General features: G+C 46.5%; 1 protein-coding gene across 8 annotated transcripts in view; it reads left to right on the plus strand.

Moving 5' to 3' along the window:
• The first annotated feature begins 12,303 nt into the window (after positions 1 to 12,303).
• Positions 12,304 to 15,730, plus strand: part of LOC131282416 (CUGBP Elav-like family member 4) — a 337,934-nt gene continuing 334,507 nt past the window's right edge. For all 8 annotated transcript variants that reach the window (XM_058311880.1, XM_058311881.1, XM_058311871.1 and 5 more), the window contains exon 1: positions 12,304 to 12,392. In XM_058311880.1, the coding sequence (XP_058167863.1) occupies positions 12,386 to 12,392 (7 nt within the window). In that variant the 5' untranslated portion in view covers positions 12,304 to 12,385. The remainder of the gene's footprint in view (positions 12,393 to 15,730) is intronic.

Raw genomic sequence — 15,730 nt, forward strand, 5'->3', positions numbered from 1 at the left:
GGACCCTGCTCCATTAGTGTTTGCCAACGCTTAGCGCGCGCGTTTGCACCGAAACAGACAGGGCAGTAAATAATAAAGCAATTTTTCAAAACTGCAATCTTCATCTAGTACAAGCCCGGTTGCGCCCGGCCACGCTGCACGGGAGTTTCAATTTGCGATAGCCCGTAATTTACTGCCGAAATATACGCCGACCCGTAATTTATGCGGTCAAATGTTATCGGCGCCGTATTTCGGGTGGATCGAGCTGGGTTTACACGTTAATAAAAAGAAGGAAAGGAAAACGAAACCAGCTTGAAGTCCCACGGTAAGCTGGGTGTGCCTACCTACCGGGACGAGCGAAGCTGTTAAAGCCGACTCGGGTGAGCCGACATGTGAAATTACTCAGAGGGACGGCTAGGGCAAGGAGAGTGTATGCAAAATAAGGTGGATGAATCATTACTAGCCATCAGCGACAGGTAGTACGAGCTCCGGCCCAAGGCTCCCGGGAGGGCTTGTACTTGTGGTTCTTACTTCCTGCACAAGACGTTTGTTTTCTCGTATCGATGTACGGAATCGTTTCACATGGGAAGATGAATATGCTGGAGCCACTTTATATGTACTCAAATCTGCACAAACAAATTCCCCGCGCTTTGTTGGCAATTTTGGCATTTCCTGTGGCCATTTACCATGTTTGTTATCGTTTGTGAAAGGAAAATACACATTCGTGTAAAAGGTTAAGCTCGGTATAACAGTTTTAAACAACGGATTTTTGCATTGCTTGTTTTTTTTCAAATTAATTTATCTACGTTACTAACAAGTGATACTAACTGTTTTGTACATTTGTGCAGACGAGAGCATCGAAAACACAACGCAGCTAATATGCACTATTCAGTGATAATGAAATGCATAATGCTCCGCTAGTTGAGAACTCATTCCATTTCGATTTACGTTGAGCTGTTTCTACCTTGTTTATTATCCGTCCTAGTTGAATGTAGGAAATTGCAAAAAATAATACATATCGCATGCAGTGCGTTTTTGCATTAAACGTGTTTTAATAGCAGTGTGTCAGGCGGAGACGTTAATTAAATCCAATTTCTCTTTAAATGACTGGCACAAACTGTTGTCGCTGCTGCTGTTAGCTTATTTCAACCGGAACGCAGGATGGCCCCATTGATTAATAAAAAAAGGAAAACACAGAAATAAAAAATACCACTACCAGCCCACATTTTTACCATTTCTACATCGGAATCGCCCCGGTGACGGGCCACGAGTGGCTGATGAATATAATGTCAAAAATTAATATTAAAATAATTATTTAGTGACATCGTCCCGATGCAACCGGCTGCCTGGTACATCTACTCTTCAGCCGGTACCATTGCAGGGGCGCGGAAGGCGTGCGGGATAGGGCACGAAAAGGCGGAAGGGCAAGTGCGAAAAATTGATATGTTTCTGCAATTGTGTGTCATGTCGTATAAATTATCGGATTTTTTTTTTCGCAGCGCATTTTTTCTTTTTCGTTCATGCTTGCAACTCACACAGAGTTGCCCTTGTACCGTTGGGTTGTGGGTTTCCAACTGGGCACAAATTTTGCGTTTTCCGCTCCCTTCTCTCGTCCTCCCTCTTCAAACACTACGGATCGGCTTTTCTATCCCGTTACCCCTCCTCACGGCCACCAAACCAGCCAATTAGGGTATGGAAATTCCACCAACATTATCATACACGCGGTTATCATCATAATAGAGTGAAACTACGTTTCTTTTTTCCTGTTCCTTTTTTTTATTATCCACCTCGCTGTTAATCAAATTTCATGAGCGAATAAACGGAATGATGACATTGGTAAAAATAAAACCCTTTCGGTTTGAAAATTCATGGCATTGAAATGTCATTTATGAGAAATTAATTCGAGGTCCGTGCTTCGGCTTCGGAGGAAATGTTCTTCCAGTTCGATGCGCTCGGAAAATGCATTCTTATGTGTTTGGGGGGTTTGCTTCCCTCGACGCCGTAGGGAAATCATTCAACTGTGCTTGTATGCGTGAGTGTGTGTGTGTGTGTGTGTTTGCGATCACATTTTTGAAGGCTGTTGCACTGTGTCATCAATTATGCAAAATATTTTTACCTTCCGTTAACCATTTGCAACCAACCAAAATGGGCCGTGAAGTGGAAGTAGAATTGGAAGGTAAAACTGCCCAACATTCACTCGAAGGTATTTGATTTTAGGTCATTAGCGGTGTACAAAGTAATTTACGATTGTATCATGATACTGCTCTATTATGAACTATAATTTAAGTCAATTGAACAAGGTCCAAAGAAGAAAGACTCTTGAAGTATCAGGAAATGTTTCTATTACCGAACCACGCACATAGTGAAGCAAAAATTTCTGGAAATAACATTTTGTAAAGCTTCTGTACCTCCATTTGCGGCGACATTGTTGCCGGCGATGCGTGTGCGATCCTTGATGCCAAACGCCAAGGGCCCCAGGTTCGGTACATGTTTGTCTCCGTTTATGCTTGTTTGTTGATCAAACAGGAAAAACCAAGCAATGGCACATATGCACCGGCACATATTCCCGACGAAAAACGCTGTGCACACGTGAACAGAGTGTGTGTGAGAGAGAGAAAAAGCGTGCAGAGATTCTTGTTCCACCGGAGTGTCACACGGCAAAGTGATGGGTTTTCCGTGTAGTTTTTACGTACGCCGTACGAGATGTACTGGCCGTTCCGTTTAGATTGACTCACACACACATTCACATACACTTTAACCAGTCAGATGTATGTTTATTCCAGCCCACCAGTCCCTACCCTGCCCCATGCACTCACGTCCATGGTGAATCAAGCGTGGTTTGTGGCTGGAACGTGTACGTAAACCTTCAGTGAAGCACCGGCCAGGGCCACCCTTTCGACTCGGGCGCATCATTCCCAAGTCATCCTCAGCAGTCGAGGGAGGTGGGGGGAGGGGGAGGAAAGGGTTTGTTTTGTTTTGATTTCGTTTGCTTTTTCTTTGCTTTTTAATGTTTCTCGCGTGAACCCCGGAATCTCTCTTCACGATGGGTTTGTTTATGGAAGCGGTCAGAGCAATTTCCATTTACCAGGCTTACCGACAAATGGCTTTATTTCCCTCCGAAAGATGGGCGTCCCACCCCGGCGTCCCCGGGTGACTTTTTGAGCGTGGAAACTAATAAAACAAAAACACACAACGCTGAACACAAAAAAAGGCTGGATGGATCCTTGTGATGTGCAGATCTAAGTGAATGCCCCAGGACTTGCTACATTTTATGCTGTGAACGGTTGGTTTTTAGTCGATTTAACAAACTGCTCTTGTCGTGAGATTATTGCCCGAAAGCATTATGACCTTTTTTTTATTGAGTGTAAGTGTGAATTAAATAAAACAAAAGTTGAGTGTGCATTAAAAGAAAGAAAAGTTAGCAAATGAAACCTTTGCGTCCTTAAAAGTATCGCGTGGGGCAAAAATCATACATCAGTAGAATGGAAATAGTAGCTGGCAATAGATCAATAGTAGTGGGGAATCCAACTCTCCACCTAACAACGGTTCAAAGGTTCGTCAAGCAGGGAAAACGAACCATCTCTTTGTTGGCTTTCTTTCCTTCAATCTTTGTTGGCATTTGTGAGCTTTCGAAAAAGTTTCCCTCATCAGCAGCCTGACGATCGTTTTTACTTACACCACCGTGCGCATATTTACCTCCGAGCGCTCCACGGGAATCACGGATCGATGGCGCATTTCCTCGCGAACCAATATAACTAGCGCCATCAATTGAAATGAGTGAAACCGTCCTCCACTCGAGCCACCTTTTTCCTCCGTCCTTACCGAAGGCCGGGATTGAACGGGAAGCATTTTGATTTATTTTCAAATGCTTACCTTACTTCGGTTCCTTGGGGTTTTCCTTCACGTTCCCCAGGCTCGCCATTCCGTCCCTCCTATTTGTGGAAAAGTCATCAATAGAGACTTTTCTTCCATTTTCCCAGTGTGGAGATGTAACGTCGACTTGCGATGCCGATTGCCACTACGGGGTTTTCCCCAGCTTTGTCCTGCCCGTTGACGGTGGCTGTCGATGTGTTGGGGGGGGGGGGTTTTAGCTTTTTCCGTCGGCTCATTTCGCTCGGATGGAAAAGACATCGGCGAAAATCTTCGCCAGGCATTATTGCCGTGATGATGAGATGTTATGAGAACACCTTTCCCCAACCCTCCCGTGCTGGTGTGGCCTATAGAAATGGAATGGAAAAGGGGGGAAACGGAAAGTTTCCAGCCCAAACCTGTTTACGTTTAGGGAAAATAGTTTTCAAGCCAAAAACAAATCTAATGTATTCTAAAAAACAAAACCTAATGGAGTCGTGTGGGAGTTTTTGATATTCGATATGTCACCTGAAACAGTGGCACTTTCGGGTCTACCCTCGCGTGTGGAAAAGCACTTATCGTTTCGACCTACTGCTTTCCATCGGAAACGCTTGGCAATGGGTTTTCTTTTTTGCTACCCTTCTCGCAGCGATGGAAAATGCACCATCCGAGTGATGGAAGCGCAAGGGGGATGGGAAAAGAAAACGAATGAGAAAAAAACGATATAACGATTATAGGAAGATAGAAACCGTTTGCCGATGAAATGACGATGGTCCTCCCGGGCAGCAGGTGAATCTCTCTCATCACGCAAGTAAAAGCGTTTGGTTTTGGTAGAGGGAGGGTAAGAAGAAGCCCGTTCGGCAGGGTAGGGCAAAAAAAGTTTCCATAATCTCACCTACCGCCAGCGATTGTAGATCATTATGCCCCAAAACGATGGATGGAAATCAAGCTGGCGATTAATAAAAAGCCGAGAAAGGAAAGACTTTTACAATCCGATGCTATGTAAGCGGTTCCAGATTGATTCCAGCTTCCCTGCGGCTGCCGTTTTCCGTTTCCTGCGTTCCTAGGTTGCACTAGGAAAAATAAGAATCTGAGCAAACAGAAAGTGAAATGCGGATACTGTACACGGTGGCTATTTCTTAGGCAAAGCGTTTTAATTTGGTTGTAGTCGTAATCCGTGCGCTGGTGGTTCAAGTGAAGAATGAGGGAGGGAAACATAAAATACACACGATACAAGTTGATATTGTATGCATTAGCGAGTGGGTAAAGAGCTGAAAGGAAAATGGAAAGGATGAATTCTACCTAGTTCCACAGACGTGCCGTAAAGATCCACAGTATACTTTCTTGCTGGTCGGATTTTCATCTTTTCTTTCCCCCCTGCCACCCGAGAGGGAAAAAAGCGATACACCCAGCGGAAACGCGCCGGAAAAAGGGTCTCTGGCTAAAGGATTAAAGTGAATATGAAAAAGATATTTTCTCAAAAAACATGACTGAAAAAGAGGTCGAAAGAAATCGAGAAGAAAGGAGGATGAAAAAATGAAATCTCTCTCTCTCTCTCTCTCCCTCGTATACGCACAAACACACGCACACAGTCGTGGCTACAGCCTGGGCCCCAAAGTGAGTCCGCTGTCGTTTCCGTTGAGCAGGGTTCTTCGCTTTATAACTTCCCGCACGAAATCCTTCTTATCATAATTGCAAATCTAAGCCATCTCTTCGGGACGGGGACGAGAGAAAAGAGAAAGAAAAAAGATTGCGAAAGAAATACACTAGAGATAACATTAGCCCATTTAATTTCAAGTTTATTATAATTTAACAGTTCAACACATGCCGCCGAAAAAACACTGTTGCTGGGCGCCATATGCTACGGGGTACGAGCTTTCCGTCCGCCAACCCGGCTAGCCTGTTGAACGGAAGGGACGCACCGGACCCAGCATACGAATTTGGTGAATTTTGGTCGGAAAAGGGCTGTACGATAAAGTTTTGTGCATGTGAATTTAGTTTTTTTCCGAGCTGAGGAAACTTAAACGGAGGTTTCGAAGCAACCCTTCCAACCAGGAGCAACAAAATGCTTTCCCAAAGGTTTAATTGTTTTAAAATAAAGAAAATATATGAAAGAAAAACAGACTATTTGTGCAAAAAGATATCTATGAAAGGTAAAGTAGCTTAATATAATACTAGTTTGAAATGTTGGTAAAACTTCTTTTTTGATTAAAAAAAAGCATTACGTGAAGTATTAAACGCTTACTAATTCAAACATAAAAGAACTACACCAACTGAAAATTTCATGATGGCACCCTTAACGTTCTATTAAATGACAGACAAGAAAAATAATGAGTTGGTAGTGACTTGATTTTAAAAAATGATACAATTTCAAAACAGATTTAAACATAATTTTCATTTTTTCATTTCATTCAATTAAATCTTTTAGTAAAAGCTGTTTAGGTCAACTTTTCAATTTCTTAACATACTCCGAAATTCCATCCCATAACACGTTAAAAAGATTAACCTTTTCTCTTACACCAAAAAGGGACGCACAGGATTCAAGAGAAAAGGATAGCCTTAAAGTTGAAGGGAAAAAGGGTGAACCGATTCAAGTGCCGTTTACCTTTCCACCAGTTTTTCATGACACACTCACTGATGGATTTTCCGACACGCTGGGAAAACACCACCCACATACCCACTTTTCGGTAGGGGTGGAAATTGGGCTGCTCAATGATTGGAGCGATTGAGCGCACAGGACTCAAATGGGTTCTGCGAGGACCCAGCAGAACGCTTGCGCCGAATGATGCTGTGTGTCAGCGGTGATTCCGATGATGACTGTTGGCATGTGACCGCTGCTGAGTGACCCGAAGGTTTGTGTACAAGTTCGTGGGTGGCCTGCTGTACCCTTGCCACCTTTCGCACCGAGCTAGCCGGTTCCTTCCGGAACGGTGACGTCACGTTATGGTAGGTTTCAAAGCGAAGTATGAACGTTTTACACAACTGGCGTTAGATAAATGACCACTCGAACGAAGTGCTTTATAAAAGTTATTGATAACACATAGAAAACACATTTTATCACAAACTTTGGCAGGTGAAGTTCACTATATTTCGATGTTTAACAAGTCGTTTCGCACTAGTCTTCTTCAGTAGAGTAGCCAATAAGCGGTTGCTATTCGTCCGAATCGATTATTTCACTACAAACGTCAACAGGAACTAGGATAGCTCCCCTTTAAGCTACAAGTTTCTTTCTAGAATCGTCCGATCCAATCCGAATGGGCAAGGATTTGCAGTGAAAGTGCGTTCAATCTAGAATGGGACCCACACGCGATGGCTCCACTGTCAGTCGGGCCCCGAAAGAGTGGCCCGAAAGATTCGGGGGAAGTTGAGCGCCGTCGTGGGCGAACCGTGCCGGACGTATATACGGATATCCTTACGAGGAATCATCAGGATCGCTCACGGATCGGACCACTCGGTGCTCGGTCGGGTGCTCGGCTCGCCAAACCCGGTCGTCGTCATCATCGTCGTCGCGGTCGTCGTGGTCGTGGCCGTGGTCGTGCTCGTCGGGACTCGAGCGAGCCAAAAGCGGAGGCTCCTGGATCCGGTTGGGACTGTTTTGACTTCAGAGAAAGAAACGTGGAACACGGATACGGGTGTGTTATCGTCATCGTCGTTGTCGTCGTCGTCGTGCTCGTCGTCGTTGTTGTCGTCGTCGTCGTATTTAGTTGTTCAATCATAAGTTTGTTGTTTGTTCCCCGGTCTTGTGTGAATACTGCTGCAGCAACTACTAACCTACTACTACCACATATTGCTTACGAAAGGTGAACCAGCCGGATCCGGAACAGGGTGAAGCTAGTAACGCTGGAAACGCAGCTCGGTGTCCAACACGTCGTCCGCTCGTGAAACGCCATCAAAACATCCGCACACCCCGGGCTCGCAAAACGGTAGTGTGTGCATCAGTACAAGCGAACCGGCCCTCGACCGGACTGACCGGGAAGACATCGGGACGGACCTGCTGTGTTGGATAAAGGCGCCCGGGAGGTGCGGTTCAACCTTTGCGGGGACAAGTAGGACGTCGTAGTAAACAACGCAACAAACACCTACACCACAAGGCCGGACCAGTGAACAAACGGGCTACATTTTTGGTGTCTTGAATGTAAAAAAAAACAAAAAACACAAAACTACTAACAACTCTGCTTATAGAACGAAACGCTGGAGCCGGAATGATACAGCGGTTTTGGAGCTCCTAGCGCCAAGCGGGTTTGCGAACAGGAAAAAGCAGAAACGAAAGTGCCCAAAAAATAAACCGAAACCGAATAAAACGTAAACGAAGGACAACAATACGAACGAGAGTTATAAGATAAGGTAGACAACAACCATCAGCAGCAGCATCAGCAGCAACATCAACCCGCGAGGCGGCCTGTTTGTTATAGCACGTGTCGAAGAGACGAAACACTGTAAACACACAAATCAGAAGAAGCCAAAGAAGGCCACTAAGGAGCGGAAGACGAAGAAAATTAAAAAAAACACACGCAGATGAAAAACAAACAAATGCTGAGCTCTGAATCAATCGAAAAATCATTACAGGGATTATATAGTTTACGAACAAGTGTATGTTAGTCACCGTTTGTGTGTATGTAAAGTGGCTGTTTAGATGACGATGATGGTAACAATTGCTGGAGTTTATCAAGAAAAGCAAACGAACCCGAAATAATCAGTAAAACGGAAGCTCTAAGAAGCCGGAAAAATTTCATCCTCCATCCGGACGTGAAGAAAAAAGAAAACCACTCGCACCCCCGTTGAAAAACAGACCCACAAACCAGCAGACCTTTCCCTAGTGTATTAATCCAAACGTAGAGGAAGCTGATTTCGCCTCGGGAAAACCCCGGCCTCACGGAAACCACACCGGCGCCAAGTTAAAGGGCAGCATTAAAGCGCTTAAAACCCAACGCGGAGTCTCTCTCTCTCAAGTGCGATAAGCGAAGGAAATTGGACTACATCTGTTGTGTGCATCGGCGGCCCGTTTTTCCGACCAGATACGTCGATTGATGCTGGTGCAGCGTTGCACTTTCCGGCAGACGAGGGCAAGCGGGCGTTGTGGGAAGGAGGGTGGAGCGCAGCGTTCACGCGTGTGTGTGTGTGTGTGTGGGAGATAGAAAGAGAGAGAGAGAGCGCGAAGGAGCCTACCGGTAGGCCTCGAGCGTGAACGGGACGGTTCGGGTTCGGCCAGCGAGCGAGCAGGACGGGGCGAGCGAGCAGAAGCGGCCGCACGACATGCACAGCCGTCAATAATCAACAATCAGTCAGTCACTCAGTCAGCCAGTGGCAGCATAAACAGGCAGCAGCAGCAGCAGCAGCAGCAGGAGAGAGCGGTGCAATAAACAACACTGACTACTGCGACTGGTGCATCCTGGTGCATCGAGCGGCGCATTCCATGGTACACGCTGCGTTACTGCGAGTTGGAATCCGTGTTTTTTGTGCGTCCGGTCCGGAACGCACGCTGAAGGCTGTGTGTATGTGTGCTTGTGCACGGGAAAGCGACTTCTGAAACGTCTCCGTTTGAAAGCCGCGCGTGACCAGTGAAACATTAGCCGGACGGTTTTCCCGGCACGTTATCGCGCGCGCGACTGTTGTGTGTGAGTGTGTGTGTATGTGTGTACGTTATACGCAAAGTGATCCCTTAGCGAAAGTGAAAACGGTACAAAAATCGACAACTTAAGGATGCCCACGGAACTGATCCAAAACAAAACATTTAAAACCAAACAAGCTTCCTTACGGTAAAAGGATACTTTATCGCCTCCAGTCAAACTAAACAAACCAACCCAAATCTAAACTAAAAGAACCCATTAAAGGAAGCGCTATCTTGCTGTCTAGGAAACGGTTCAGGATACAACGGAAAGAAGGAAAAAACAAGGCGTGAGCGAGAGAAAAATAAAAACAGCCCACTTGATTGTAGAACACATATTAAAAACAACCAAGCATTAGGAAGCGTAGAAGCGAAATCCTAGTGAGCCAGTAAACAAAATTCGTGCAGGAGAACCGCAACCATCACATCAAAAAAGTGCCTAACTATTTCCGTTTTGTGTTTTCGCTTGAACCTTTGCGTTGTGCTGCTGTTCCGGGTAGTGTCCCGAAGCAAACCGAAACAGAAAGGGAAAATCGCACGAAGAACCGATCGATCCGCCGTCGATCCGAGTTAAAGCACGCACTTCCCTATCCTGCCATTCGCATTCGCTTCTCCTTTAAAGCCAATCATCAGCGCTGCAAAAGGTGCGCTTGGTAGAGCTCGAGTGTTGTGAAGAGGAACGGAATCAAAACGCATCGGAAAGATTGAGTGTTTGGACGATTTAGGCATCTTTAAGAGAGGTAGAAAGTAGCTGTTCTGTTTTCACCGCCTGTTGTTAGGACTTTAAAGTTCGTGTAACTGGAAGAATATATCAAAAAAGAGGGAGAGAGAAAGTGAAAAAGTCATCCAATCCGAATCGAAGATACCTTAGCCGTTGCCGGTGGCAACTTCCTTAATTGAAAAGCCCGAATTTCCGTCACAACCGAATTGCCAGCCGGTGCACAAATTAAAGCACTCGCTTTCGGGTTTCTCAGTCGCAGGGAAAATTGTAACGCCAGTGCTAACCATTTTTGATGTGAACACATTGATTTTCCCGTTTCCATTCGTTTCCGGGCTTCGTCCTCTCATCGTCGCCGTGCTTCGGTTGACCGTGTCCGGGTGTGACCCCACCCGCCACATTTATCCAACGTTCCGAAAGTGTGTGTGTGTGTGTTCTTCGGTACTGAGTTTTCCGCTCTTCCGATCGATAACCGGAAATCGATAAGACGTTAAAGTGCAAACCGGTGGCAAGGAGGCGAAAAATAAAAGTAAAAAATAAAAGAAATCAACCAAACCGAAAAATCAGAGCTTCTGGGAAAATTTACTAGCTGACGGTGGGTGGCCCGAACGTGTCGGGCGAATTGAATTATCGCGAGATTATGCTTCCGGAAACCGACTAAACGGCCCGATGCCAGACGACTCCGACGTCCACCGGAGAGGTACCGCCGAGCAAGTGATAGGAAATATTTGTGATATCAGTGTCTCCGCATGTGTGTATGTGTGTGTGTCTCTGTGTGTTAGTAAGTGAGTGAGAGTGTATATTTGTGCATCTCGAGTGCCGTTCGTGTTTGTGTGTGTGTGTCGATCGTCCTCGGAAAGTGTGTCAAAGTGCGAGTCGTATGCTTGCAAAGATTTTCGCGTCGAGCTAGCGATCGTGTTGCTTCCCCAGGCGAACGAAAAGGAAAGCGGCGTGCGTTGGGAAATTAGGACCGATTTCCCGGTGAACCGCCTCACGGAGGCAGCCCAACTTCCGGCGCCCCACTTTCGTATGCAAATCGCGCATCTGGCGGACGATTTCGCGTGGTGAAAATTTAAACTCGTCCACACACGCACGTAGGAGGAGGAAAAACCCCGTTCGCAAAGACCTCTCCCGCTGACAGGCGTCAGGAAAAACGCCAGACACAGCCACACCACAGCGCGCTGCTGGTGCTGGCGTTCTAATAATAGTTCCGCAATAACAATATCATATTCTGCCTTTGCTCCCCATCATCTCCAGCGAGGGCGGATTCCATCTCGTCGGCTTTCCCGGCGCCTTCCACATTACATTAAAAGTGCATCGGAAGGGAAAAACCGAAACAGTACGGGTTGCGCGACGCGAGTGAGGTTTTCTCCCCGTGTCTTCCGTGTCGTTCGTTGAGTAAGGTTCGTTCGTGTGATTGTGTGTGCGCGCGCGATCGTTTTCCGGTTCTGTGGTGTTGTTGGAATTCGGTGTAAGTGTCGGTGCATATTGTTTGATTTTCGGTTTTCGATTCCGGTCTGAGTGTCGAGTGCGAGAAACTCGTGGTGATCGCGAGTATATCCCTCGGGTTTGAATAGTTCAATCTCTTCCTGCCCCTGCTTGGTTCGGGGGTTTTTCACGTCCAGAGATATTGTGGTTGTGGTGCACGTGCCCGACTCTGGAAAATTCTTCCAGCGCCCGGTGGAAAGCAACATCGGGTGTGAAGTGAATGGCAATATTGCCAAGTGTGGTGGAAAATATTGATGATATTTTGCTGGAAATCATAAAAGTCAACGCCGCACGTACCCCCCTCCTCACCGGTCCGTTCGCGGGAAATAGATGCAACCGCTGAAAGGCAAACCGGTGCAAGTGAGGTGAATAAAATAAAAACGAGAGGTTTTCCCCTTTTCGTTTCGGCGAGAATAAAAAAAAGGTGCACTTGCAAAGAAATCGAAGCAAGCTGTTATTTGTTCTTCGGTTCCGCCACGGGTGGAGGAAAAATCGCATATCGAAACTGGTGCTGTGAAAAGTCGCGCGAGTGAATCAAAGTGTGCTGCGAGAGTTGAGGAAGTCTCTGATACGAAAGATATACGGCAAGAGGCAAGAAAAACGTGTCGGTGGAAACAAAAAAATACACGAAACAACGCTTCACAAATCTAGAGTTTTCTTTTCCTCATCGGGGGAAAAAAAACCCATCCAGCTGCAACGATAATCGTTTCATCGCGTTTAAAGTTCATCATCAGAACACTGCATACATGTTAGGTAAGGAAAATGGTTTACCTTTTGGGCTGTTATTTTTGGGAGCGATTGTGGAAAAACCCTCTTTCGTAGAACTTTGGGAGGGAAACAAAACCTTAGTCTACACATTTTTCCGGTGCAAAACATTCCATCAAACAAAGTTCATTCATCTCAACAGGAAAAAAATACGCCAGCGAAAGTGAACATTGCATTAACTCACACAGCGCGTAACTTTCCGGGGCAGAAAATTCGGAAAACGATTCACACTTTGCTTGCGGTTTTCCCACTTTGCCGCGATATATCGCTCTTTAAATTATTGATAAATATAAAACCTAGAGCGGTCGGGACAGAATCCCTCAACCCGGTGCCGTTTGGGGATGACGGGAAAAAAGAAAACTTCCATGAACAGGAGGAGAAAACTCTCACACACATTCACATACTCACACACACACACCCCCACACCGGCGGCGAGTTTCGCTACGTTCGGTCGTTTGATTTTTCTCTGTAAGTCGTAGGACGGCGGCCGGGAAAAGCGGGTGGCAAGAGCTGGTCGGGAGTGGGTGGTGTCAGTGTGCTAAATTGTACGTACAGTGAACAGCGATTTCGAGACGTGAATGAGATGGATAGGCAGAAGAGGTGGTAAGCAGGGCGACCGGGAGGGAGGTTTCTCGCCGCCGCACACAGCCGAGATCCTTTTGGACAGACATCCATAATGCTTTTGCTCCCTTATGGGTCTGCGAACTAAGCGCACGCCGTTCACGCTGCCGGAGGACACACAACCGCTTACACACACACACAAACATACGTGGGGCGTACGCGAAAATACACACATTCACGGTGAAAGGACACGGGAAAATGAGAGAAAATCCACCCAACCTCTAATGTGCCCTTTCCCAGGACGGTTTCGCCCATCGCCTTCCGACGATCTCGTCCGCTAAGCTAACACACACACACTCACACACACGTGCACATACAGTCATCAAAACATCCACTCTAGTTGCCACACGTGCTGCTTCCGCCCATCCCACCATGACCCCCCACCCTTTCCCTTACCCTTCGCGTTCCCAATCGTCCGTTGCCCGTTGGAAAAGCTGGAAGGATTTGTTCGTATATATGTGGTCATTAGTATATGCTCTCATTTTACGTATTCTCGTTTCTGTACTTCTTGTTCTTTTTTTTTTTGTTTCATACCCTCCACGATTCGTTAGTACGCTCATTTTTCTTCCTGCTTGTGATGGACTTTTTTTCGGAGCATGTGGCTTCGCTTCGTCCTCGAAAAGCGTCGTCAAGCCTCAAAGCCGGCTCCGAAAACGGCGGTCCACACACACACATACACACACACACACACTCACACACACGCTCGCTTGGGGTCTGGCGGCGTCTTCGTCCTCATAACACGGTAATGCTTGATTTGCTCTAGGCTTCCGCGAGTGGGGGACGCTCGCTTTTATAGCGGGGGTTTTCCTCAATTTTGCTTCGGTTTGGTTTGCAGCCGGGCGTTAGTTTTATTTCAGGGTCCATTTTAGGGACGCTCTGTTGCTGCTCACCTGACACAGGATCACCTGTCCTGCACCGGGGCCTTCGTTGGGCTGCGAATAACGACCCCAGGCGTCGAGGGGAGGGGGGAGGGGGATGAAAAAATAACAAACAAACCGAGAAACAGCAGCTGATGAAGTTTTTCTACGTCTTCAGCTCGTCGTTTTATCCACCGTGCTGGTAGGGATGGTAGGGTTACGGCCCCGCCGCGTGACAACCCACCCACACCGCACTCCCCCTCGAGCGGGCCGGGAAAGGAAAATCCGGACCGGTTTCCGTTGGGTTTCCTCGAATTGATTCGACCGTGCGCCTAGCTACGTCTAGTTTGTCGGTTTTGTGCTGCTGACGTCGTGAGAAAATTGGAAATGAGGTCAGCTTTCCCTTTAAAGCGTGAGTTGTCCGGTCGAATGCTGGTGGAAAAGTTTTCCTCCAATTGAGATATGTCAATTTAGAATTTAGGAGAACAAATCAAACGTAGACTTCGATCGGCATTTGTTCATTTTAAAGTTGAAAACTATCAAAAATTTAATAGACCATTCTATGCTGCTCATCCTTAAAGATATATTTCATCCAGAGTGTTTTAATGCACATTTCAAATTGTTCAAACTGTTTAGGTTTAGGGATATCTTTCCTACGTATATTAAAATAGTTGAAATCTTGCCTCAGAAATTCTATTGTCATTAAAAAAATTGATTTCGTTTATTTGCAACTCTTTTACAAGGATTTGGTTTGAATTCCATCGTATTAAAGTAAACTATCGTTGTCAACGGAAAAAAACATTTCTTCCACATTGGAGGAATGTTGCCGGAAATGTTTTTCCTCCTTCTTTAAAACGTAATCATCTTTATCCTCCACACCTCGCAAACAACACTTTAACCAACCGATAACCTGCCCCGAGTCGGAACTGCACCGAGCCCTTTTTTGCTCCTGCGGAACGGAACGACGGCTTAAGTATTATCAGAGGATCCCAAAAGTATAAATCTTCACCCGTGGCGGTGTCTTCGCATCTTCCCTCTCCCCTCCGCCAAGACACAACCAGCAAGCCAGCCAACCAAGCAAGCAAACAAACAAACAGCTGAACACCGGCTGAGACGTTCGGAATCGGGCACCGGGCTATCGGCTGCTCGAGGCACCGGCTCCCGGCGGGGCCCTGTTCATACATAACCAAACCGTACGTGTGGTGCACGGGCTGACAATAGTTTGCATGCCAATGAACAGCCGATGCTAGCGAGACGATCGCAAAGCGCCTCCGACGGTTGCAACAGTTGCAATTGAACGAACGGGGCAGGTTTCGGAACGAGCCAGGCTCAACTGGTCGTCGGTGCCGCCTAGAGGACCCCCAGGTCCCGGGTGCCAGCGCCTTTTGGACGCCCTCCGTGTCCCCGGTACGCCCCGACTAAGGAGCGTGCAACACTCTCCCCCCAGCTGGAACGGTCGCGTTCCGTCACTTGTGTGTTGTGATAAACTTATAAAGTCACGTTAGCAGGAATAACAAAAATCACGTGCTGCTTCATTCATTGTTAACGTACCGTGCAAGGGGGGAAGGTGCGGGCGAAAGGTTCGGTTGTGGGTTGGGGAGCGTGGTTCAGAGACACCTTCGAGCGGTCGTTTCGTGTGGGTCGCGTGCTATCGGCGAAATTATAGGATTACCGTAGAAACTTAGCTTTCGAGTGGTCTCTGATGGAACTGTAGAGGAAATCGATTTTTAAATTGTCCAGAAAAGAAGAAAATGAGGTAAATAAATTAAATTTAAAAAAATTGGAAAATTTGCATCACTAATGTAATTTTGAGTGAATTGAAATTATCAACTCCATATGCACGTTGAG

This window comes from Anopheles ziemanni, chromosome 2, assembly GCF_943734765.1.
Source record: "Anopheles ziemanni chromosome 2, idAnoZiCoDA_A2_x.2, whole genome shotgun sequence".
In the NCBI taxonomy this organism is placed as follows: Eukaryota; Metazoa; Arthropoda; class Insecta; order Diptera; family Culicidae; genus Anopheles; species Anopheles ziemanni.